Consider the following 19,622-nt stretch of genomic DNA (forward strand, 5'->3'; position numbering starts at 1 on the left):
ACCTCAGACCCCAAAGAGTATATATATTCTTGATCAGCATCACGATCTGAATCGAAATACGTCTGTCCGTCGGTCCGTCAGCCCTCCTGTCGGTTTCTATGTAAACTACTCTCTCTCATTTAAAGCTACGTTTATAAATAAATAATGCATAAAAATCCAGCCAATGGTTTTTTTATATTTTTTTTCAAGATAAGCCCAGGTTCAGATGCAGATCAGCTTGCGGTACCAGGTAAAAGCTAATGATTGCGCACATATACAGTAACAGCACTTCAAATTTTATTATTGTGTTTTGTTTATACAAACACTGAAATCACACTAATTTACCTCCTAAAGTTTGTTTTGTTTGTAATGGGAGAAGCAGAGAGAGTAAGAGAAGAAAGTCAAGAAAATTACGCTCCTCAAAAACATTCTCAATGTGACTCTTTTGATATTATGCACTTATATCAACTGTATAAATACTTAAAACCGCTCCTGCCCACACAAATACAAAGGTACTGCGAGTTTGTCTACATTTCTCTTAGATAAGATGTGTTCTCTGACTAACGAAATATAAGCTAAACATCTGGCAATCTATAGGCAGTACTTGGTCGACTGGCGATCGAATTTCAACAGAGGGCGAAATATATACATTGGGATTATCAATAATGTCTGGAACATTACCGGCCACATATGTCAAGGGTTTCCACGATGAGGCAAAGGTGCGGCGAATGGAGTACCGCAGCCTCGGGAAGACCGGCCTGGAAGTCTCGAAAGTCTCTTTCGGAGGCGGCGCCCTCTGCGCCAACTATGGGTAAGAGAGATCTTTGTCGATTGAATTAATCTTTGCACAGAGAAAAACAAAATAGTGAATAGTTTGCCATTCAATGAAATGCGTAAGGTTAACTTTAAAATAATTTTGGTTTACAACGAATATTAAAATCCCAAAAGATTTGAAAGTTTTCAACAAAATTTCAACCTCTGTTTAATATTTTTTTTACAAAAAATGTTTTATTTTTAGCTTTGATCTTGAAGAAGGCATCCAGACAGTTCATGAAGCGCTGAAATCGGGCATAAATTATATAGACACGGCCCCCTGGTACGGACAGGGTCGTTCGGAGGAGGTCCTCGGCAAGGCTCTGAAGGATGTGCCTCGGGAGTCCTACTACATTGCCACCAAAGTGGCTCGCTATGAACTTGACTACGAGAACATGTTCGACTTTAGTGCCAAGAAAACCCGCGAGAGCGTCGAGAAAAGTCTGAAGTTGCTGGGCCTTGACTACGTAGACGTTATTCAGATTCATGACATCGAGTTTGCGAAGGATCTGGATATTGTGATCAATGAGACGCTGCCAACTCTAGAGCAGCTGGTTAAAGAGGGCAAGGCCAGGTTTATTGGAGTGTCTGCATACCCGATCTCGATCCTTAAGGAGTTCCTAACCCGAGCGGCGGGAAGATTGGATGTACGTTTTTTTAAAATTGTTTTCTTCCCTTATGTAGTTAATGACTTTCTTTTTAGACGGTCCTTACCTATGCCAGGTACACCCTAATTGATGAAACGCTGCTGGAATACCTGGACTTCTTCAAGTCCCAGAACCTGGGAGTCATCTGTGCCGCAGCCCATGCCCTCGGCATGCTCACCAACGATGGACCCCAGCCGTGGCATCCGGCCAGTGATGACCAAAAGGCCATTGCCCGGAAAGCCTCGGAGATCTGCAAGGAACGGGGAGTGGAGCTGGGCAAACTGGCCATGTTCTACACTATGAAGGGTCTGCCCGAGGTGAGCACCTTCCTCACGGGCATGCAGACACGCAAGCTGCTGCGGATCAACCTGGAGGCCTTCGAACTGGGACTCAACGATAAGGAGCAGGAAGTGCTGCGATACCTGAAAGAAAAGTGAGTGTGCGGCCACTCGGAAGTTGGCCAAAAGCGGCACAGCGAAAATTGTGCAACTCGGATACAATGTTACCATTACATCATTTCCACTTCCCTGCGGTTTGTGGTCCACTCCTCGTTTAGTTGTCCATACATTTATATGTGCACACATATGTGTGTGTGCATGATCATTGTCAATCTTGGCCATCGGTGCAGTAGGCACCAGACAACCTCTTCCCAATCGTTTTCCCCCTCCTCATCGATTACCGACCACTTCCCACTGTGCCAAAGTCTCCTCGATTTTTCCCGATTCAATGTTGAACTTGTTGGTCTCTCCACTTCTCCGTTTTCGTATACCACGGGCATTACGAATATGTGCGGTGATTTTCCTCCATTTTCCCCACTTTATTTGCTGGCTAATTTTCACGATCCTCTCTATTAAGGCATTATGTAAATTTTTCATTTTCATTTTCAGTGTTTTGACTAAACAATTCGATTGGGAGGGCAACGAACTGGCGGTCTATTGGGCAGCATTGAAGAAGAAGTAAACATTGAGGATAACCCAAAAACAAAACGACATAAATAAAGACTTTAATTGCAATGTTTAAAGGTGTTTTTCTTTTTCCTGAGTGACCTATTTGATCGGATTTATAGTGCCCTAGAAATGAACTTGAGATAGCTTGAAAAGGGAAAAAAATCAATTTACTTTGCAAGTGGAAATTGATAACCGTTTAATTTGCAGGTGATAATGGCAAAAGATAACCAATAACAATCGTAATAACCGATAAGTGAAGAGCACTTCAAACAAAAATCATTTAGGTGTGGCATAAATCATGGGAAAGGTAAGTTACACAGACTTGCATTTTGATAGCAGTTATAATAGTTACATATGTACGTCCCAAATATTATATATTATTAAAGTTTTAAGTAAAGTTATTAAATTAATTTTAATTGGCAAAGCAAACTTTTACTACAGAGTTGAGTAACATTTAATAATAAAATGAGCGATTAATACGTTGATTAGATGTTTACAAAACAGCATGAATACATTATTAACTAAACTAGTACCATTACTTATTATTTAATTTAAGTCAAACAATGCCAAAATCAATTTGCAAATTTCTCTGGACATTGAAGCTACCAATTAAAGTCAAAATCACACGGAGGCATAACAACTTAATCATGTTCAGCAGAGTTTCCACGAATGTCTCGAAGTAAATGCATTTTTTGGCCAATATTGAACAGCCACTTCCACCTTTCGCTGGCATGGCCAAACCGAATCGTTAACTAATTACACTTTAATTAACGCAATAAGCGAAAAACAAAAGATGTAAGTAACAACAAAAGACAGGTGGAAAACTCGCCAAAAACCACAAGACGAGGCGAGAGGAAAACCAACCACTGCTCAAAATATTAAATTGGTTGCATGAAGGAGAACCGAATCGAACCGAAGCCAGAGACGCAAAAACGGGGAAGTTTAATAACATTTTGAATAATGAACGGCAGCAAAAAATCGGTTGAATGCAGCGCTAAAAATGCGAAACGAATGCACACAAGCTGAAATCCACATGCCACACGCGAAAAGCGGAAATGTCTTTGGACCGATGCCGTATTTTGTTTTCCTAAAGCTGCCGCTTTAAATAAACATTGATACCCTGGTTTACGGTATTTTAAGTTTACCAAAGCTTAAAAAGGATTTAAATCAGCATTTACTATTATATTCCGGTAGCCTAAAAATGTATTTATCTAACAAATCCCTATCTATAAAACCTTTTCAATTTACTAAAAATTTTAATTGTTTCCACGACCCTGCATTCGAGTGCACTCTTATATAGGTAATTTTATTAATGTTATAAATGAAGTATTTATTTTAGTTAACCCCAAACCTTTTTAATAAGTATTTGGTGATCAAATCCTCGGAACCCGTCTTTCTTTATGGATTTATTTCGCTTTTCCACACGGCGATGCCAATAAATTTTCGCCTTATCAAAAGCGCAGTACAATTAAATATTTTTATGCTCTGCTATTGACCAAATTCTCACTTGCTCTCCGCTTACCCGCCTCTTTTTCTCTTAAGTCACCTCTTTTTTTCTCGAGTTTTCTTTCTCGAGAGGAATAAGCCGAGCTTTCGAGTCGCGTTTATATGCGCTGCGCAGGCGCAATCAGCAGTCAGTTCAAATCTTGGCCAGCACCTGTAAAGACGTGTCCGAAACCAAAAAACTCCGCGACAACTGTTAATCGTTTTGTGTTAGATAATACTAAAGTGCAACAATATGTCGGGATTGCGGAATTGCATTCTGCTTTTGATCGCCTGCAACGTGTTGCTGGCTGTCAGCGTGTCGGCCAATAAGCAAAAGAAACATCAAAACCAAGGTAAGGTCGTCGACTCGGGTAAACAAAAAAGGGCTGTGACTGATTCATCCATATTGGGTGGAGAAATTTTCAATGCCAAGTTCTTTTGCTGCGGGTTATTCTTGCCAGACATAAATAAACAGAAACCGGTTAGGGGAGCTCAATAATGCCGGCTTTCTGGGAGATGAGTGAACTTCAACGGTTCGTTGGGTAAAATGTCTAGAAATTGTAGGCTTAGATAAATGTAACTGTTGTTTCTATAAAGAAAGCCAACAGCAGGAAACAAAAGAAATGAAGAGTAATTTTTTACGGGCTAAAAAGAAAGTAAAAATTACTGTTTTTAAAATTTTAAAAATGATTTAAATGAAAATAATCTTATTTTTTTGGGTTAATTTAGTTGCGTACAAGTGCTTATGTGTATCTTGGAATGAACCTCCTTTTTTGGTTACTATTTCGTATACTATATTTTTAAATATGATACACATATGTACACATACATATATTTTTCAGTGACCTCAAAAGTTAAATTATTTTATGCACTTTTATGCAAATCTAAATCGTGTCCTGTCTTCATCTTTTCAAAAAAATTTAATTGCAGTAGATAGTAGAAACATTAATTACTTCACAAGTGATTGAAGTGTTAAATAACAACCGGAAAATCTGAAAATGTTACCAAATATCCCCAAAATAATTGTTTCGGCCTATTGCAGAAATCTGGGAACAAGACCTTTCGGACACCTTTAAAATCGAGGGCAGCGACCAGGGCATTCAAAAGGTGAACCTCAAGTGCGGAGCCGACTCAATGAACGTGGTGCTGGAGACGGAAAAGCCCTTTACGGGTGTGATGTACACGCGTGGCAGCTTCTACAAACAGACGGCGCCGTGCTTCATGAAGCCCACTTCCAGCCAGGGATCCCGCTCCATAGAGATGAACTTCCAGCTGGACCAGTGCCAGACATTGCGAGATGGTGACCTCTACACGAACATCGTGGTGATCCAAAACGATCCCGAGCTGATCACCCCAGGAGACTCGGCCTTCTCGTTGGAGTGCGACTTCCGGCAGCCGCGCAGCTTGGATGTGGAGGCCAGCATGCAGGCCAGAGACAGGTAAGGTGGCGGATCTAATTCCGAATCTCTGATTACGATTTGATCTGCAATAGAAACCCCCAAAAATTGCGCGGAGCACGCGGTGGAGCCCGCCAGCGCCAATAGAAACCTTTCAGCCACTTTAAGATCTTCCCTCTTCGACTACAATCACCTCCAAAAGCTGTACAGAAGGTACAAGAGAGAAGATGATGTTTTTTACTGTTCCCCAAAACCTAATCCCAGCCAAGTAGCGCATTACTAACCTTTAGTAGAATAGTTTGGAGACACAATAATGGTGTGGTCAAAACTCACAGATTTAGTTAAAAGTCCTACAAATGTTTGACACCAATATTGAAAATTAGGATTCATTTAAACTGTTTTCACGTTTTATTCTTAAAAAAAGTCAAAAACATTTAAGCTCTTCTATCAATTCTTTTCAAAAATAAGGCAAACTAGACCATCAAAACATAAGACTAAAAAAATATCTTGTTAATTTATTAATGCAAGAAAATACAAATTTTTGGGAATTTAATCTCGAAAGTTTCTAATGTTATAGTATGCAATCGCGAATTCTTTTGCTCTATTGTTTTGACCACAGTCTTAATGCTCACTACCCACAATATCAAACCTACATGCATTCCACAGAGTGGCCACTGGCTCTAAGATCACACTCACTAGTCCCGATCCCGCGGCACCCACGGAACATCTACACAACTCGGTGGTTAGCAACAGCGATTCGGTCGCCTACATACCAAAGTTCAGTCGGCCAAATAGAACCATTCACCTGGGCTCCGTCGAGGAGGTGACTCTGCCGTCGTCCTCTCAATCACGAGACGAGCTCTAAGAACACCTACACTGCACAACACGAAAATTGAATAGGAAACAAGATACTCAAAAACACAATCACAACACATGAAAAACACTTCAGAGTACAGGTGAGACGACAGGACACGCTTTTTTGTTGCCAATTGTGTTATTTTGCTTGTTATTATTTGCTGGAAATGTTACAAAAATTTTTTACTATACAAAAGTCTTAAATTATTTACAGGAAAATAGCGCAGAACGCCACAGAAGCGCCAGAGCAGACAAATTAATAGCTATTGGATTACAAATGCACTATTACCACAACATGTATTTTCATTTAAATGGTTTTTCATATCCTGTGATATTTTTTAAGTTTGAGTTTAATAAAAACTTTGCAAACAATTTCGCCAATATTTTTTTACTTCAACTTGTTAAAGTAAGTATAACTTAATACGCAAAATACAAAAATATACTTCTTATTAATATCTGTAGACATAATTCAAACCTTACCTGTAAATATTGCAAACTTAACTTTAAAACCGACTCTTATTTTAATTTGACAAACAAAAAAGTGTTTCTAAAAGAAAAAGCGATAAATATAGTAAAGCTATTTGCTGTTACCTGTATTTATTTATTCAAATTAACTAAATAAATTGATAAGGAATAAATAAAATATTTATATGAAGACAATACCATATTTAAAAATCCCTCCATTTCTTTAAAAAGACGAGTTGCATGAGAGTATGACCTTGCCTTCTTTGTCATTAATCAACTATTTAGTATTTAAAGCACAGCTCCATGGGTTGATACACGGTCACACTATAAGCAAGAAAACGTTCAACAAAAGTCCAGTAAAAACCAAAATAATACGCACTAATCGCAAAAAATTGCAAGTTGTTTAATTTGTAAGCTCGAGAGAAATTAAATTGAAATTACGTGGCGGTAGCCACTTGAGGATATACAACTGTTAAAGGGCAGCCAGCTATTCCACCTGGCCGCACTTTTTGCACTTATCACTGCGCAGTCACAATTGCACAAAGAACGTCAATATTTGTAAATCGAATTAGCGAACGCTGCGCCCAGAAAGTTAATTTTCCGCCGCAGAATGGATCATCGTACTTTTCTGTCACTGGTCTTTGTGCTTAGCGGCACCTTCAACGTTCTGGTGGTGAAGTGAGTACCGAAAACCCTTTTATAATAGCCAGAATAAACATCATAACAAATATGCACTCGATGCGTTTGCTTGTGTGTGTTGCAGATGGGCCAATCAGCAGCAGGTGATTGGCAGCGATGGAAAACCCCATGGATTCCAGCATCCAGTGGTCTTCACCCTGCTCATGTTTTTGGGAGAATTCCTTTGCTTTTTGGTCTTTAAAGTGATTCGCCTGATCTCGAATCGTCGTGGGGTAAGTTGCTATAAAAGCCGGCTCAAAAGCCAGTTTAAAATAAGCTTTAGGGATTGCCTTAATGGGGCTCCATAACTTTTATACAACATTTGTTTATAAATTTGTTAAAGAAATTTACGCTGATTGTACTTAAACGTATTGCTTATATTTGAAAATATGTGATCGTTTTGGAGACTCCGATTGGAATGATTTATTTATAAGAAAATAACAATATCCTTTAACTCTACAGACCATTTCTGATCTGGATAGCATCCTGACGCCGGATAGCACCGAATTCAGCCCTTTGAGCATGCTCCTGCCCACCGTGCTGGATGCGGTCTCCTCTATTCTTTTGTTTACCGGACTTTACTTGACTTACGCCAGCAGTTTTCAAATGATAAGGGGTACGTATATTAGTCGCCGTCAGTCCTTATCTTAGCTTACGTTGACTCATCTTCCACTTAGGCGGCGCTCTGATCTTCGTGGGTATCTTCAGCACCATGTTTTTAAACCACACACTCAGTTGTCGTCACTGGCTGGCCATTTTTACCATATCCTGTGGTCTGCTAGACATCATCAGTCTGGATGTTCAGCGCGTGGAATATGACCAGTTTACATTGCCATACACTGACAAAAATTGCATCCTGACCGGCGACTTGCTAATTATCATAGCAGAGATTTTGCACGGTCTACAGTATGTTTACGAGGAGAAGCAGCTCAAGACCTCGAATGTTGCGCCTTTGCAGGCCGCTGGTTGGCAAGGAATCTTTGGCTTGATCATCACCTCGCTTCTGGCCGTTTGCTTGCACTTCTTGCCAAGCGTGAGTCCCTTTAACGGCAGCTCGCGTGCGGTCTTCGACGATTGGAGCGATCTCTTTGCGGGACTGCAGGGAAATCCTTCCTTGATTATGGCCCTGATCAGCTTCACGGTCTCTTGTGCCTTTTACAACTTTGTTGGCCTTTTCATTGCGATGTACTCTTCAAGTGCCAACCGCCTGCTGGCCGATGGACTACGCGTATACTTCATCTGGGTGTTTGTAATTATGAACGAATGGGAGTACATTAACCTGGTCACGATCATGGGCTTCATTATCCTGCAAATGGGCGTCATCCTCTACCGGCAGGCTCTCTTTTTGGATTGGTATCGGACTGCAGTGGCTCGCTGGCACCGTGCTCGTTACGTGGACTTGAATACGGATAATGCAACTGTTCCGAACAGCCGACCAGCAGATGTGATTTAAAGAAACTGAGGAGTAACAGGAGTGAAAGGATTGTGATAAGAGAGATGGGCTGGATATCAACCTTGGGCTGATTCTTGAAAATTACATACTGATTATAAGAGTTTAAAATTTACATCATATAAGCAAATACACACATTTAATTTTTCTTGAACCTGTATTTAAATTAAATTCATTTGGCCTTTAAGGACGAACATTTATATATAAATACATATATAATATATATATACATTATAAACTGATAGGTCCTTAAAAGAAAATTTAAAAGTTACATTCTCATAAATCCATTTTTAGGTGAAACAATAATGAAACGAAATACGGGAATGGTACAAATGACTGCAAACCCCTGTCTCAAACGATTTTACACAGATTTTTTCTTTTCGATGCCTAAAATCATCTCGCCCACGCCCAAAAAGTAGAACATTTGCGCGATCCCAAAAAGTGGAGCAACCACCATCATTCGACATAGACCACCTTTAAAAAATGCCGTTACACTCTCATTTTTAAGGATCTGCCCCACACAATCGAGGATGCCGTTGAACCGACGCTCGCTATCGGCCTGTAGCCTGGTCTTGATCACATCCATTGGAGTGACGAGGAAGGCGGCAGTCATCCCAGCCAGAAGTCCGGCCAGCATGGACCAGTAGAAGACCGCCTCACCGGAGCCATCCGTCTTTCGTGGCCCTTTGTCATTTATAATGGCCATCAGCGGAAAGTACACAACGGAAAAGGTGATGTCGCGCACTCCGGTGGCACCTATTCCCTTGTACAGACCCAGGATGCCACGCTCCCGCAGGAGCTGCTTGGTCAAGCCCATGGCCGTCCGCTGCTTCACTTCTCTTCCTGCTGCTCGATCCGCAGCGGCCACGCGGCCGGCATCCTGCATCTGGATCTTGAGCAACTCCATGGGTGTTGTGACCACGATCTGAAACATTCCCGCTAGACCGCCGGCCAATGCCGCTCGAGGCAATGTTACAACACCCTCTTCGTTGACCAATTGATAACGGAAGTAGTCGTTGGCCGTCAGTTTAATGGCCTTTTCGGGAGTGATCAACAAGATGTTGACCGCGGAGCCCCGGTACATTCCAAAAAATCCCTCGCTGGCGATCGTCTTTCGAAAACAGTCAGCACTTTAGGAAAGACATTAATCTAGCAAGTTAATAATCCCTGCTGCTAAACCCACTCACATGCTGGTGTACATGCGCTCGCCATTGGGACCGATTTGCTGGCTTTGCAGGCGAGTCTTTACCATATCCAGTGGATAGACGCATGTCACGCCAATAATACCGGCAATTCCGCCATTTATAATTTTAGGTAAGACACTACGATAAAATAACTATAGTTGATATCATTAGACTGGCTGCACCCACATCTTACTTAAACGGTGCCGGTTTTTTTTGGTCAACAAAGGTAATCATCTCATAAACCAGCAAGAAACAATTGTGAGGGCCAAACTCGAATTTACATAATTCAGAATTTATTTCGTTTGTTCACTTTTTGACGGTTTTCATAAAGCATACAATTTGCTACAGTCATGTTCTTGAATGCTACTAAAAGTTAAACTTTCGCCTCGCGGCTAAGGAAAATGCATTACTAATACAATTTGAGGCAAATGTTCATGGCTAGCTGCGAATTGCTCAGGAAGCAAGAGTAAATAGAGAGTGTTAACCGAACACAACAATTATAAACTATGATATAAAACAAAAACATTTACATATTATGTATTAGCGTTGATTCTGATATATCTTATTGTCATTGGAGCATCGGTTGTCTTCTGCCATGGTCTAAATACATACTTTGATATATGGTACGGGGGAAAACTTTAACAACTGCATTTGGTACTTGACTGGCTAGCGCACCGCTCGATTACTTTAGCTTACTTTAGACACATCACGATTACGTTCATGGACAGCTTTAACAACATTTAAACACGATATACATACATTCAATATTCAGAGAGTAAACTTAAAATGCTTTTGTCTTGACACTCTTTCTCTACTTTTTCTGATAGCCCAGCAGACCCTCAGCCACGCCCAGATAGTAGACAGTCTGGGCAATTCCAAACAGAGGAGCAATCACAATCATTCGGCACAAGCCGCCCTTGAAGAAAGCAGTGGGTCCCTCGTGCTTCAGTGTCTTACTAAAAAGGGTTGAGTTTGTTAAGGGAATCCACACTTGACAGTATTTATAATCACTCACGTGATGCAATCGGATATGCCTTTGAACTCCTTCTCGCCGTCGGCCTTCTTAATCGCCTGCAGCCGCGTCTTAACCACATCAAATGGATTGACAGCAAGGGCAGCCGTAGAACCCGCCGCCAAACCCGCAAGGAAGGAACACCTGCAGGGAACAAAAACATATAATTATAACATTTAGAAAGCATGGTTAACAGGAAATCTTACCAGAATACCGCCTCTCCAGATCCGTCATTGCGCCTGGGACCCAAGTCATTGAGTGTAGCGAATAGTGGGAAGTAGATGATGGAGAAAGTGACATCCCGCAGTCCAGTGGCTCCGATACCCTTGTACAGACCCAGAATTCCCTTGTCCCGGATGAGCTGAGTGGCCAACTGGGTGGCCGACACCTTCTCCACCGTCTTGCCAGCCAATTTGGCTGCCGCTGCCACTCGGCCGGCATCCTGCATCTGGATCTTCAGCAGCTCCATGGGCGTGGTGACGATTATCTGGAAGGCACCTGCCAGACCTCCAGCGACCATTTGACTGGTGAGCGGAAGTTTGCCATCCTTGGTGGTCAGCTTGTGGCGGAAGTAGTCGTTGGCGGTCAATTTGATCGCCTTCTCAGGTGTGATCAGCAGGATGTTAACACCAGAGCCGCGGTACATGCCAAAGTATCCTTCAGCCTTGTACGTCTTGCGGAAGCAATCGAACCTGAATTTAAAATGGGATTAGAAACAGCGCTCTAAACATAATAAAACTATTTCGTTATGTATATTTTCTTAATCATTTAAGAATTTACCAAAAAACTTTTACATATACGTATAGTAAAGATTTTAAATCTTAAAAAAAAAAAGGTTGAAAATCTATTAATATACTATAAGAAAAGAACGTTGATTTTGAAATGAAATGTGAATGTAAATGAAGTTTTAAAAATAACTAAAGCAAATCTAAAAATTTTAAAACCAATGATTTACCATTTTCAAAAACTAAATTTAGTTATTTGTCTGAATATTGTAAGTAAGATATGGCCCAGTAAAAACTATATTATTGTTTTGCACTCACATGCTGTTGTACATGCGTTCGCCATTTGGTCCGACTTGTTGATTCTGCAGCCTCGTCTTGACCAAATCCAGTGGGAAGACACATGTCACACCGATAATGCCAGCAATTCCACCGTTGATGATCTTTGGCAGCAGCCTACGATTAAAAACAAAGAGATCAGAGCATTCCTTAGTCGTTCTCTCATTTCAGTTGGCTAATTGACAAATATTTGCACTGCGTTAACTTTGCGATTCGCTTTGCATGAGTAGCGGCAACAACAAAATGTAAACAATTGTCTTATTGGCTTTGAACTTGGCCCACATATATGTACATACTTCCCATCAATGCTCTTAGGATACCACAATTGGGCTGGCAATTGAGGCATAAGAAAGGTCAAATGAGTTGGCCATTAATAAGCAAAAAATACTTGGTTTCTTGCCAACAAACCACACGTTGTATATATGTAAATATGTAGTTGCTATCGAATAAATATATCTAGTCTTAGCTTGGGTCTATTTTCGGTTGCATTTGTAGAACAATAGCAAAAACAATAACAAAGTGCAAATGCAATCATATTATGTCATAGTATCACTATCCTTGTCTGTAGATTTGTCCTAAATTTATTGAAACTTGTGGGGGGTGTGGTGGGAAGTGGAACGAATGTGAACATTTTCTGATGGCTGAGGGCAAAACACTTCAAAATGAAATGAGAATAAATGTCTATTCATGTGACGAGTCTTTAACGATGATAAACCCAAAATACAGTGAGAGCCAAAATGTCTCACTAAAAAATATGTCTGTTTACATATATGTATGTAAATATTTATTGAGCGAAAATACATGTTTTTTGAATTAAAATATAAGAAAATTATATAAACTTCAAAATTTTTAGGACCTTTTTAATTTCGTAGAACAGAAAATTACAGTGCATCAAACTCCATTCTATTGAATACCACTCGAAAAACAAATTACATTTTTGTTTGTTGTCAGAGTATAGATATGTAGCTCTAAAATTTGTGTTGACTGGTGTTGATTTGTTGTTTGAGCACGCAAAAATAATAGTCAAAACAAATACGTTTTGTTTTCCTTTGTGATTACATTAAACAGGCTAATTAAAATGTTTATTGATAACTTACGCGAATTGTTGGTGCTTGGGCTGTTGTAGCGGTGTTTCGTTGGATTCAATGCGCGACATTCTGCGAAATAAACACGCTCATTTAAGATATGCGATATATGTATGTATGTACATATGTACCGATGTACATATCTGAATAATTGGTTCAAACTAGTTTGTTTTTAATTCAAAACTTAAAAAACGAAAAAGAATTCAGGGCATCTCTGCAGTATTTGATATATCGAGTTCATTTGTTAACCCAATTAAACAATAAATAATTATGAAAGTTAAACAGCTGATAATTCCGTTGGGGGTATGTAATATAGGGGTACTGCGTTAGGTTATTGATAAGAAAAAGGCGGGGACCAAAGTTTATTGACATGACGAAGATTAGCGGCATATAAATATCAATACCATTAGCCTGCACTCGCGAACAAATATTGCTTCGTTAGCACAATTACAAAGTGCGAATCGAAAAAGTTTATCAAATTCATTGGCTTTATATGTAGTTATAATATATGTATGCTTAACTGGCAAGGCCGAATAACGGGTTATCCACATTGCGCAGACGATAAGAACGTCTGAACGTTTTATCTCTTCTCATTTTTGGCAGAACAATTCCAGCATAAAGATATCAAGGTTTTACTTTAAACGAAAGAAGTTTAAAACACCATACAAATCATAAAGTTTTATGAACTTCGTTGATAAAAAGTGTTGTAAAAAAAAGCACTTTAGATTGCGGCATCGAAGGTAAATGGCAGTCAAGTTATTGATTATTGCCCGAAACATATGAGAAGTCGGGGAGGGGGCGCGACACTTTACGGCGAGTTTTTTTTCTTTCGGTTCCGCGTGTTTTACCTTTTTGGCCAGGTGATACACGCCTTGGAATCTAGATTATTGTTATTACTGTAGGCACACTTATTATTGGGAATACTGGAGCAGCAACCACTTGTATGGGATTTTACGTAATTTGCCGTGTTTACCACCAGTTTCGAGCACCTTTATTAAATTGAATTGATTGCCGCACTCTCCCGATACGCATACTTTCGCAAGTGTCTCTCTCGCAGTCCATCAAATGTTTAAATAAAATCCTCCTCCCCTAACCCCTCGCCCAAAAAACCCCATCCGCCAGCAATGTTAACTCACTTTTCACTAGTTTGTGCAAAGCTCGGCTAATTGACTTGGTTACTTTAAAGTTTAAACTTAACGGTTACTTCTGCTAGGCAACTTTTATTTGGGGGCAATAAAACTAAATTAAATCTATTTGTTAGTATTCTATTCGCGCGTCGCCGTTTTTGGTCGTCTGCTGAGTGACCGTTGCGGCACCTTTAAAATATGTCGTCCGCTCAAGAATAATGCCAAAAATCTGCAAAATTTAAGTGTACGTGGTCACACTAAAGGGGTTACCCACTTTTTAAACTTTTACAACAACATGCCAGCCTAAATAATTTTTGCACATATTTACAAAAAAAAAGTAATCAATTTAACTAAGAGCTTGGACGTTTGCAATTTCTTAAAAAAAATATATATGTACAATAAAAACTGAACCCGAAACTTTGTCCAACAACTCATTCATAAAATTTGACAACAAAATTATTCAGTACAAAAGTACAAATAAATGCATAAGCTCCTAAAATTGTTTTAAAAATGTAAGTAAAAAATGTATTTCAAATTCCGATAGCATACTGCGTTGATAATTCTTCTTCCTTCGTTGCGGCCGACCATGGTCGTTTTGCAACACTTCTGCATAAGCACAACAAAAGAATTTTGCAACACATTTTCGCTGAGATTACATTCTATTCTTTTCTCGTAAGAAAAAGTTGTAATTGTCTTATTTGCTAGCTGAAACTGAGTGAAAAATGAGTTCGGCTCGTTTCGCGCGTTCCGGGCGCGTCCGTATTTGCATTCTGATGAGTATGTTCATCGTGCTCATCATGATGATAGTGATCTACCAAATGTCCCAACACCAATTGGACGAGAGCCGCGCCTTTCAGGAGGGCCTTAATGTCCAGATGCAATGTGAGTCCATATTAATTTTTCCTGACAATAAGATTAATTTTTAATCAAAATGTTACAGCTCTTAATGCGGAAAAAGCCACCGCCGAGAAGAGGATGAGCCTGCTGCGCACAGAAAAGATGAGCCTCCAGGAAAAATATGAGGGCCAACTAGCGGAAGCAGCGCAGAAACAACAAGAAACGGAACGCGCCCTCCAGGAAAAGTTTGACGCCCAGGTGGAGAAGTATAAGCTGCTGGAGTTAAAGTATTCCGAACTGGAGGCCGACTGCTTAAAGAGCAAGAAGAAACATGTAGAGGACACGAACGCCTTCGATCAAAAGCTGAAAAAGGTTCTGGCGGATCTGCATAAAGATAAGGCCAGCAAGGAGCAAGAGGTGGCCGCCTGGAAGGTAAAAAGTTATACAAGCTCTTTTCATATTGCATCCTTAAGCCTCATTGCTTTTCAGGAAAAGCTAGACAAACTGCAGCGCGATGGGGAACATAAGATCCACGCTCTAGAAACTACTATTGCTGAGTTCAAAACGAACTGCAACTATGTGCCTAAAGTCCAGCCCGCCGAAGCCCCGGCCCATGTTCACCAGCAGCAGCTAAACAAGCCCGCCGAACAGATGCCCACCACGCGGCACTCCAATCCCGCCCAGTTGGCGCACAGCATCGAAAAGCCGCACAACGAGAAGTCCTTCGATGCCCAAGTGCAAGTGAGTGAAGGCCTCTACAGGATTGGCGGCGGGGTAAATCTGCTAACTAACCCAAACAAAAACCTAACAATCGCAGCTACTAACTCTACAATTAAGAGTAATGGTGACGGAACAAAGGAGCAGCCGCAGCAGCTGCCTCTGCTGCCTTTTGCCGTGCGCAACAACCACAGCCTCATAATAAACTCTGTTGAAAACTTTCAGATTGTGCCCAAATCGCTAAATGAGAAGCAGCAGCAGGAGGAGCCGCAGCTGTCGGGCGGTCCAGTTTCGCCGCTTAGCGCTCCCCGCAAGAGCAGCACACAGGCCTCGGAGGGTGGAGCGGCGGTCAAGAAGGCGGGTGGTGCTCCGAACGCATCCGTAGCACCCAAGATCAGCAGTAGTGGACTGCCGCCGCTCGCTGTGCCGCCTGCCAAGACGGAGCGCAAACTTCCCGAAAACGTTGCTCCGATTCCTGAGAACTTTGAGGACAAGACAGACACCAAGGGCGAGGCTGTCGATGTGGACACAGCTGCCGAGGAGCTACCCAAGAACGAAAATAACAATCGCTATGCAAATGCACAACATGACCTGGAGAGTAACAAGAATCTGGGTGTGGCGCCCAAACCTATCGAAGACTCGGGTGCCCACGAGGTTAAGGACGCGTTGAACGAGCCCAGCTTTAATTTACCCGCAGCTGGTGGCGGACAGAACTTCTTCGACGGCGAATTGCCTGCTCCTGGTCCTGGACCCGTTCCCGACGAGCCGGCCAAGCAAATGGCTGAGGCAGCCGGCGCTGGAGGAGGTGGTGAAGGAGATGACGATGACGATGTGGGCGATGTGGCCGTGAAGCAGCCGCAACATTTGCTAGACACTGACAATCTGAACAACGAAATTGTGGCTGACCAGGGCAAGGAGTTTGCTGAAGGCATTCATCTAGAAGATGGCATTGATGAAGACCAAGATGGTAAGTTGTTCGATATGCATTAAACTTATTATTTCTTAACATTCGCTGCTTTGCAGAAGACGACTACTCAAATGTGGCGGCGCGCAAAAAAGGAGGCGAGGTTATTAGACACTAATTAAGATAATTTTCTGTCAATATTGAGCGGCATGTGTGCAAAGGCTTAAAACCCCTTTAATTTAAAGCCGTGCTCACACATCCATCGATTTAAGGGATCTGAATTGGTAAAAGATAATATGAGACCCAGCATACCAATCAATGAATTTGTATAAAAATTTGAGATTATAAATCGAAATCTATCCTGGGGTGAGCACGCCCTAATCTATTTAGTTTATAAGTAAATTTCAACGTTATGATTACCATCATTTCGTTACTAGCAAATGAAACAAAAAGAAAACTCGCAGAAAAATGAAATGATTAGAGAAAGCCGGTTCATTGTATGAACTAAAATCGATTTATAATTAAGACTGGTTCGGTTCAGCTTTACAAAATATTTGTCGCAAAAAAGTAATTCTTTTTTCCACTGCTTAATCCACAACCATTTAAAACAAAATTTCGTCGTATCTCAGAAACATACTCTTTTGCTTTCCATCTGCGTACAATATTTCTTTGTACTTGGTTTTCTGTGATAAAAATAACTCGCTTCACTGCATTTGGGCAATGTGGCCTGTGTTTTTGTCGCTGCCTAAACATTTCGCATTTGCATTTGAAATCCGTCAACTCATTTCGCTAGAGATTAGGTAGCCACATAAGGTAGGAATGTACACACGACACACTCGCCTAGCATTCGAAAACACGACACAAACTTTATTGGTAATGATAATAATAAACTTAATTCATAAATGTTAACTTCTCGAATCTGTCTAAATGAAATTTTAAGATGCCATAATTAAATTACGCGGCGAGCCTTAACTAAAACTGTAAATTAAAAGGAAATAACTCAAAATGAAAGCAAAGATTTACTGCGTGTGCGCCACGATCCAGGGGTGCACCATCACCTGGTCAAGCGGAAGGCGGTGCTGCGGATTGAGGACCAGCAGCTTTGAAATGAGGTGTGCGGCTGCCTTGGAAATATGCTCCGGCAGCTTGTACTCCACTTTAAGGATCTTCTTGTAGGTCTCGTCGTAGTTCTTCGAGTAGAAGGGCGCGTGGCCCACCAACAGTTCAAAACAGAGCACTCCCAGACTCCAGAGATCTACGTTTTTGGTGTGCGGCTTGCCCTGAACCATTTCTGGCGGCAGGTAATCCACAGTGCCGCACAGCGTCATGCGCATTGAGTTGGGCTCGTGCACGGACCAGCCAAAGTCGGCGATCTTCAGTACGCCCTTGTGGCCAAGCAGCAGATTTTCCGGCTTGATATCCCTGTGGATAATGTCCCTCTCGTGCAGATAAAGCAGTGCCGAGCAGAGAGCTTGGATGTAGGTGGCCGACTGACGCTCATCAAAACGCTTCAGCGGCTGTGCCTGCAGAGCATTGAACAGAGTTCCTTGGGGTGCATACTCAAGAATCAAATAGATGCGCACATCGTCGTGAAAGTAGGCATACAAACGAAGGATATGCGGATGGCGCAAGTGTGACTGTATCTCAATTTCCCGACGAACCTGATGCTCCACATTGGACTCGCCTATCTGACGCTTGAACAACACTTTCAGGGCCACCACAAATTGAGATTCCTTTTCGCGCGCCAAATAAACGTTGCCAAATTTGCCGCGTCCGAGCAGGCGGCCAATATCAAAGTTGTTGAGTTCCCAGGTTTTCTTAGGTTTTTGAGGCTGGGTTTCTGCAGGGAATTACACTATAGTTGCTGTTATCAAAAGGTGTATGTTGGCTTAAGTACCCACCAGTCTTGCCTTTCTCCTTGTCGGTGGCACTGCCTGAGCTGCTGGCCACTAAAGCACTAGATTCTGTGGAGGATTCTGAGCCTGCAGCAGCAGGTTTTGGTTTTGAGATTGCTTCGGTTTTCTTTATGGGTGCCACTGGAGCGGGAGCCACGAATTCCGAAGGGGACTTTTTAACGGGGGGCGCCACTGGCTTCTGGAACTTGTTTCCCGTGGAGGGAACTACGGGATGAGAGACTCCATGAACGGGTTTATTGGGCGGTCGCACGCCAGTCGCCGCACTCCTAATCACAGCGCCCGAAGACCCGGGAAGGGGCTTGGCGCCAGGAGCCACGTTCTCACTGGTGGGCTGAATTAAACATTAATACAGTTTACAGTTTGCTTCTACCATTCATTGCTACCTTTTTTCCTATAAGCAAGTTTTTCTTTTGTAAGCTGAGAACAGCAGCTGATATTTCCGGCTTTCGAGTAGATGTATTTTCCTTGGGACGTAGCACATGGTCGGATGGATGGGACATGGTGTGACGGGCACAGAACAACTTAAAAATTCAAATTTTGGTCAAAACACAAAGGTAAAAAGTCGGTATTGGGTTAAACATTCACTATTCCGAATCCTGTGAAAATAAAATGCCGTTCGTTTGAATTGTGAAGCGGGCGTGTGTGCGATCGGGAGAATGGCAAAAGTGCGATAGTATCGTTTAGTAAAGGGACTTCGTGAGTTTTCAGTGCTGTCAACCGTCAAAAGAATTATATTTTAACCGAAAAAGTAAAACATATTTAACATCGGATGTTTCAAGTTTAAAATGTATCACATTGAAATCAAACAAATAAAATAGAATTTAACAAACAAATATGATAGAATATTTTATTATTTCATAAAAATAGGCATTCATTTGTACAGTAGTTTACCTATTGAAACAATTTGCAACAGATAATGTTTATCATAGATAAGGTTTTTAAATACAGCTAACTTTTTATAGATATGAAAAATCAATATTAATATATGTATATAATGCAAACAGTATTTTAACTTGAAAATGAGTAGCGCATAACCACAAAATATTGCAGAGGCTGGAAACAG

The 19,622-nt window shown here is 41.3% G+C and overlaps 7 protein-coding genes across 13 annotated transcripts; 4 read left to right on the plus strand and 3 right to left on the minus strand.

Annotated features, from left to right (window-relative positions):
* The first annotated feature begins 567 nt into the window (after positions 1-567).
* LOC108087898 (L-galactose dehydrogenase) lies at positions 568-2,460 on the plus strand. Its single transcript, XM_017185476.1, has 4 exons — positions 568-790; positions 998-1,439; positions 1,496-1,872; positions 2,327-2,460. The coding sequence occupies exons 1-4, from the start codon at positions 645-647 to the stop codon at positions 2,397-2,399; spliced, it is 1,038 nt and encodes a 345-aa protein (XP_017040965.1). The 5' UTR covers positions 568-644; the 3' UTR covers positions 2,400-2,460.
* A 1,559-nt stretch (positions 2,461-4,019) lies between these two features.
* LOC108087906 lies at positions 4,020-6,495 on the plus strand. Of its 4 annotated transcripts, none has more exons than XR_006245796.1 (4): positions 4,020-4,224; positions 4,914-5,310; positions 5,935-6,224; positions 6,338-6,495. XR_006245796.1 is itself a non-coding variant. In XM_043209043.1 (3 exons), the coding sequence occupies exons 1-3, from the start codon at positions 4,125-4,127 to the stop codon at positions 6,131-6,133; spliced, it is 696 nt and encodes a 231-aa protein (XP_043064978.1). In that variant the 5' UTR covers positions 4,020-4,124; the 3' UTR covers positions 6,134-6,495. The 4 variants fall into 4 exon arrangements, 2 of the variants coding, with proteins under 2 accessions (XP_043064978.1, XP_017040974.1); XR_006245797.1 differs by lacking the exon at positions 6,338-6,495 and adding an exon at positions 5,364-5,481 and having other exon boundaries at positions 5,935-6,014; XM_043209043.1 differs by having other exon boundaries at positions 5,935-6,495.
* A 417-nt stretch (positions 6,496-6,912) lies between these two features.
* On the plus strand, positions 6,913-8,876 carry LOC108088037 (solute carrier family 35 member F6). Its single transcript, XM_017185671.2, has 4 exons — positions 6,913-7,266; positions 7,352-7,499; positions 7,729-7,882; positions 7,944-8,876. Exons 1-4 carry the CDS (start codon positions 7,199-7,201, stop codon positions 8,717-8,719), a joined length of 1,146 nt encoding a protein of 381 aa, XP_017041160.1. The 5' UTR covers positions 6,913-7,198; the 3' UTR covers positions 8,720-8,876.
* A 71-nt stretch (positions 8,877-8,947) lies between these two features.
* Positions 8,948-10,202, minus strand: LOC108088039 (mitochondrial glutamate carrier 1). The gene is made up of 3 exons (XM_017185674.2): positions 10,094-10,202; positions 9,904-10,038; positions 8,948-9,846 (listed from the first exon to the last, which is right to left on the minus strand). Exons 1-3 carry the CDS (start codon positions 10,132-10,134, stop codon positions 9,078-9,080), a joined length of 945 nt encoding a protein of 314 aa, XP_017041163.1. The 5' UTR covers positions 10,135-10,202; the 3' UTR covers positions 8,948-9,077.
* LOC108088038 (mitochondrial glutamate carrier 1) lies at positions 10,172-14,375 on the minus strand. 2 transcript variants are annotated; one of them, XM_017185672.1, is made up of 6 exons: positions 14,195-14,375; positions 13,071-13,130; positions 11,956-12,090; positions 11,119-11,604; positions 10,916-11,056; positions 10,172-10,856 (listed from the first exon to the last, which is right to left on the minus strand). In XM_017185672.1, exons 2-6 carry the CDS (start codon positions 13,127-13,129, stop codon positions 10,712-10,714), a joined length of 966 nt encoding a protein of 321 aa, XP_017041161.1. In that variant the 5' UTR covers position 13,130; positions 14,195-14,375; the 3' UTR covers positions 10,172-10,711. The 2 variants fall into 2 exon arrangements, with proteins under 2 accessions (XP_017041161.1, XP_017041162.1); XM_017185673.1 differs by lacking the exon at positions 14,195-14,375 and adding an exon at positions 13,907-14,125.
* A 419-nt stretch (positions 14,376-14,794) lies between these two features.
* On the plus strand, positions 14,795-17,552 carry LOC108088030. Of its 3 annotated transcripts, none has more exons than XM_017185660.2 (5): positions 14,796-15,067; positions 15,126-15,454; positions 15,512-15,796; positions 15,965-16,706; positions 16,763-17,552. In XM_017185660.2, exons 1-5 carry the CDS (start codon positions 14,908-14,910, stop codon positions 16,819-16,821), a joined length of 1,575 nt encoding a protein of 524 aa, XP_017041149.1. In that variant the 5' UTR covers positions 14,796-14,907; the 3' UTR covers positions 16,822-17,552. The 3 variants fall into 3 exon arrangements, with proteins under 3 accessions (XP_017041148.1, XP_017041149.1, XP_017041150.1); XM_017185661.2 differs by having other exon boundaries at positions 14,797-15,067; positions 15,512-15,763; XM_017185659.2 differs by having other exon boundaries at positions 14,795-15,067; positions 15,512-16,706.
* Positions 17,485-19,200, minus strand: LOC108088031 (aurora kinase C). Its single transcript, XM_017185662.1, has 3 exons — positions 18,943-19,200; positions 18,545-18,890; positions 17,485-18,483 (listed from the first exon to the last, which is right to left on the minus strand). Exons 1-3 carry the CDS (start codon positions 19,057-19,059, stop codon positions 17,663-17,665), a joined length of 1,284 nt encoding a protein of 427 aa, XP_017041151.1. The 5' UTR covers positions 19,060-19,200; the 3' UTR covers positions 17,485-17,662.
* Between the last annotated feature and the right edge of the window lie 422 nt (positions 19,201-19,622).

This window comes from Drosophila ficusphila, unplaced genomic scaffold (genome assembly GCF_018152265.1).
Source record: "Drosophila ficusphila isolate 14025-0441.05 unplaced genomic scaffold, ASM1815226v1 contig_791, whole genome shotgun sequence".
NCBI lineage: Eukaryota > Metazoa > Arthropoda > Insecta > Diptera > Drosophilidae > Drosophila > Drosophila ficusphila.

Coding starts and splice junctions, on each gene's coding strand:
- LOC108088038 (XM_017185672.1), bottom strand. CDS start 13,129: ATGTCGCGCATTGAATCCAACGAAACACCGCTACAACAGCCCAAGCAC. Junction 12,091..13,070: donor CCCAAGCACCAACAATTCGC/GTAAGTTATCAA, acceptor TTTTAATCGTAG/GCTGCTGCCAAAGATCATCA. Junction 11,605..11,955: donor GAACGCATGTACAACAGCAT/GTGAGTGCAAAA, acceptor TTTTAAATTCAG/GTTCGATTGCTTCCGCAAGA.
- LOC108088039 (XM_017185674.2), bottom strand. CDS start 10,134: ATGATTACCTTTGTTGACCAAAAAAAACCGGCACCGTTTAA. Junction 10,039..10,093: donor AAAAAACCGGCACCGTTTAA/GTAAGATGTGGG, acceptor ATTTTATCGTAG/TGTCTTACCTAAAATTATAA. Junction 9,847..9,903: donor GAGCGCATGTACACCAGCAT/GTGAGTGGGTTT, acceptor TCTTTCCTAAAG/TGCTGACTGTTTTCGAAAGA.
- LOC108087906 (XM_043209043.1), top strand. CDS start 4,125: ATGTCGGGATTGCGGAATTGCATTCTGCTTTTGATCGCCTGCAACGTG. Junction 4,225..4,913: donor AAAGAAACATCAAAACCAAG/GTAAGGTCGTCG, acceptor GGCCTATTGCAG/AAATCTGGGAACAAGACCTT. Junction 5,311..5,934: donor AGCATGCAGGCCAGAGACAG/GTAAGGTGGCGG, acceptor TGCATTCCACAG/AGTGGCCACTGGCTCTAAGA.
- LOC108088031 (XM_017185662.1), bottom strand. CDS start 19,059: ATGTCCCATCCATCCGACCATGTGCTACGTCCCAAGGAAAATACATCT. Junction 18,891..18,942: donor ACTTGCTTATAGGAAAAAAG/GTAGCAATGAAT, acceptor TGTTTAATTCAG/CCCACCAGTGAGAACGTGGC. Junction 18,484..18,544: donor CAAGGAGAAAGGCAAGACTG/GTGGGTACTTAA, acceptor AATTCCCTGCAG/AAACCCAGCCTCAAAAACCT.
- LOC108087898 (XM_017185476.1), top strand. CDS start 645: ATGTCTGGAACATTACCGGCCACATATGTCAAGGGTTTCCACGATGAG. Junction 791..997: donor GCCCTCTGCGCCAACTATGG/GTAAGAGAGATC, acceptor TTTTATTTTTAG/CTTTGATCTTGAAGAAGGCA. Junction 1,873..2,326: donor CTGCGATACCTGAAAGAAAA/GTGAGTGTGCGG, acceptor TTTCATTTTCAG/TGTTTTGACTAAACAATTCG.
- LOC108088030 (XM_017185659.2), top strand. CDS start 14,908: ATGAGTTCGGCTCGTTTCGCGCGTTCCGGGCGCGTCCGTATTTGCATT. Junction 15,068..15,125: donor CCTTAATGTCCAGATGCAAT/GTGAGTCCATAT, acceptor AAAATGTTACAG/CTCTTAATGCGGAAAAAGCC. Junction 16,707..16,762: donor CATTGATGAAGACCAAGATG/GTAAGTTGTTCG, acceptor GCTGCTTTGCAG/AAGACGACTACTCAAATGTG.
- LOC108088037 (XM_017185671.2), top strand. CDS start 7,199: ATGGATCATCGTACTTTTCTGTCACTGGTCTTTGTGCTTAGCGGCACC. Junction 7,267..7,351: donor TTCAACGTTCTGGTGGTGAA/GTGAGTACCGAA, acceptor TGTGTGTTGCAG/ATGGGCCAATCAGCAGCAGG. Junction 7,883..7,943: donor CAGTTTTCAAATGATAAGGG/GTACGTATATTA, acceptor TCTTCCACTTAG/GCGGCGCTCTGATCTTCGTG.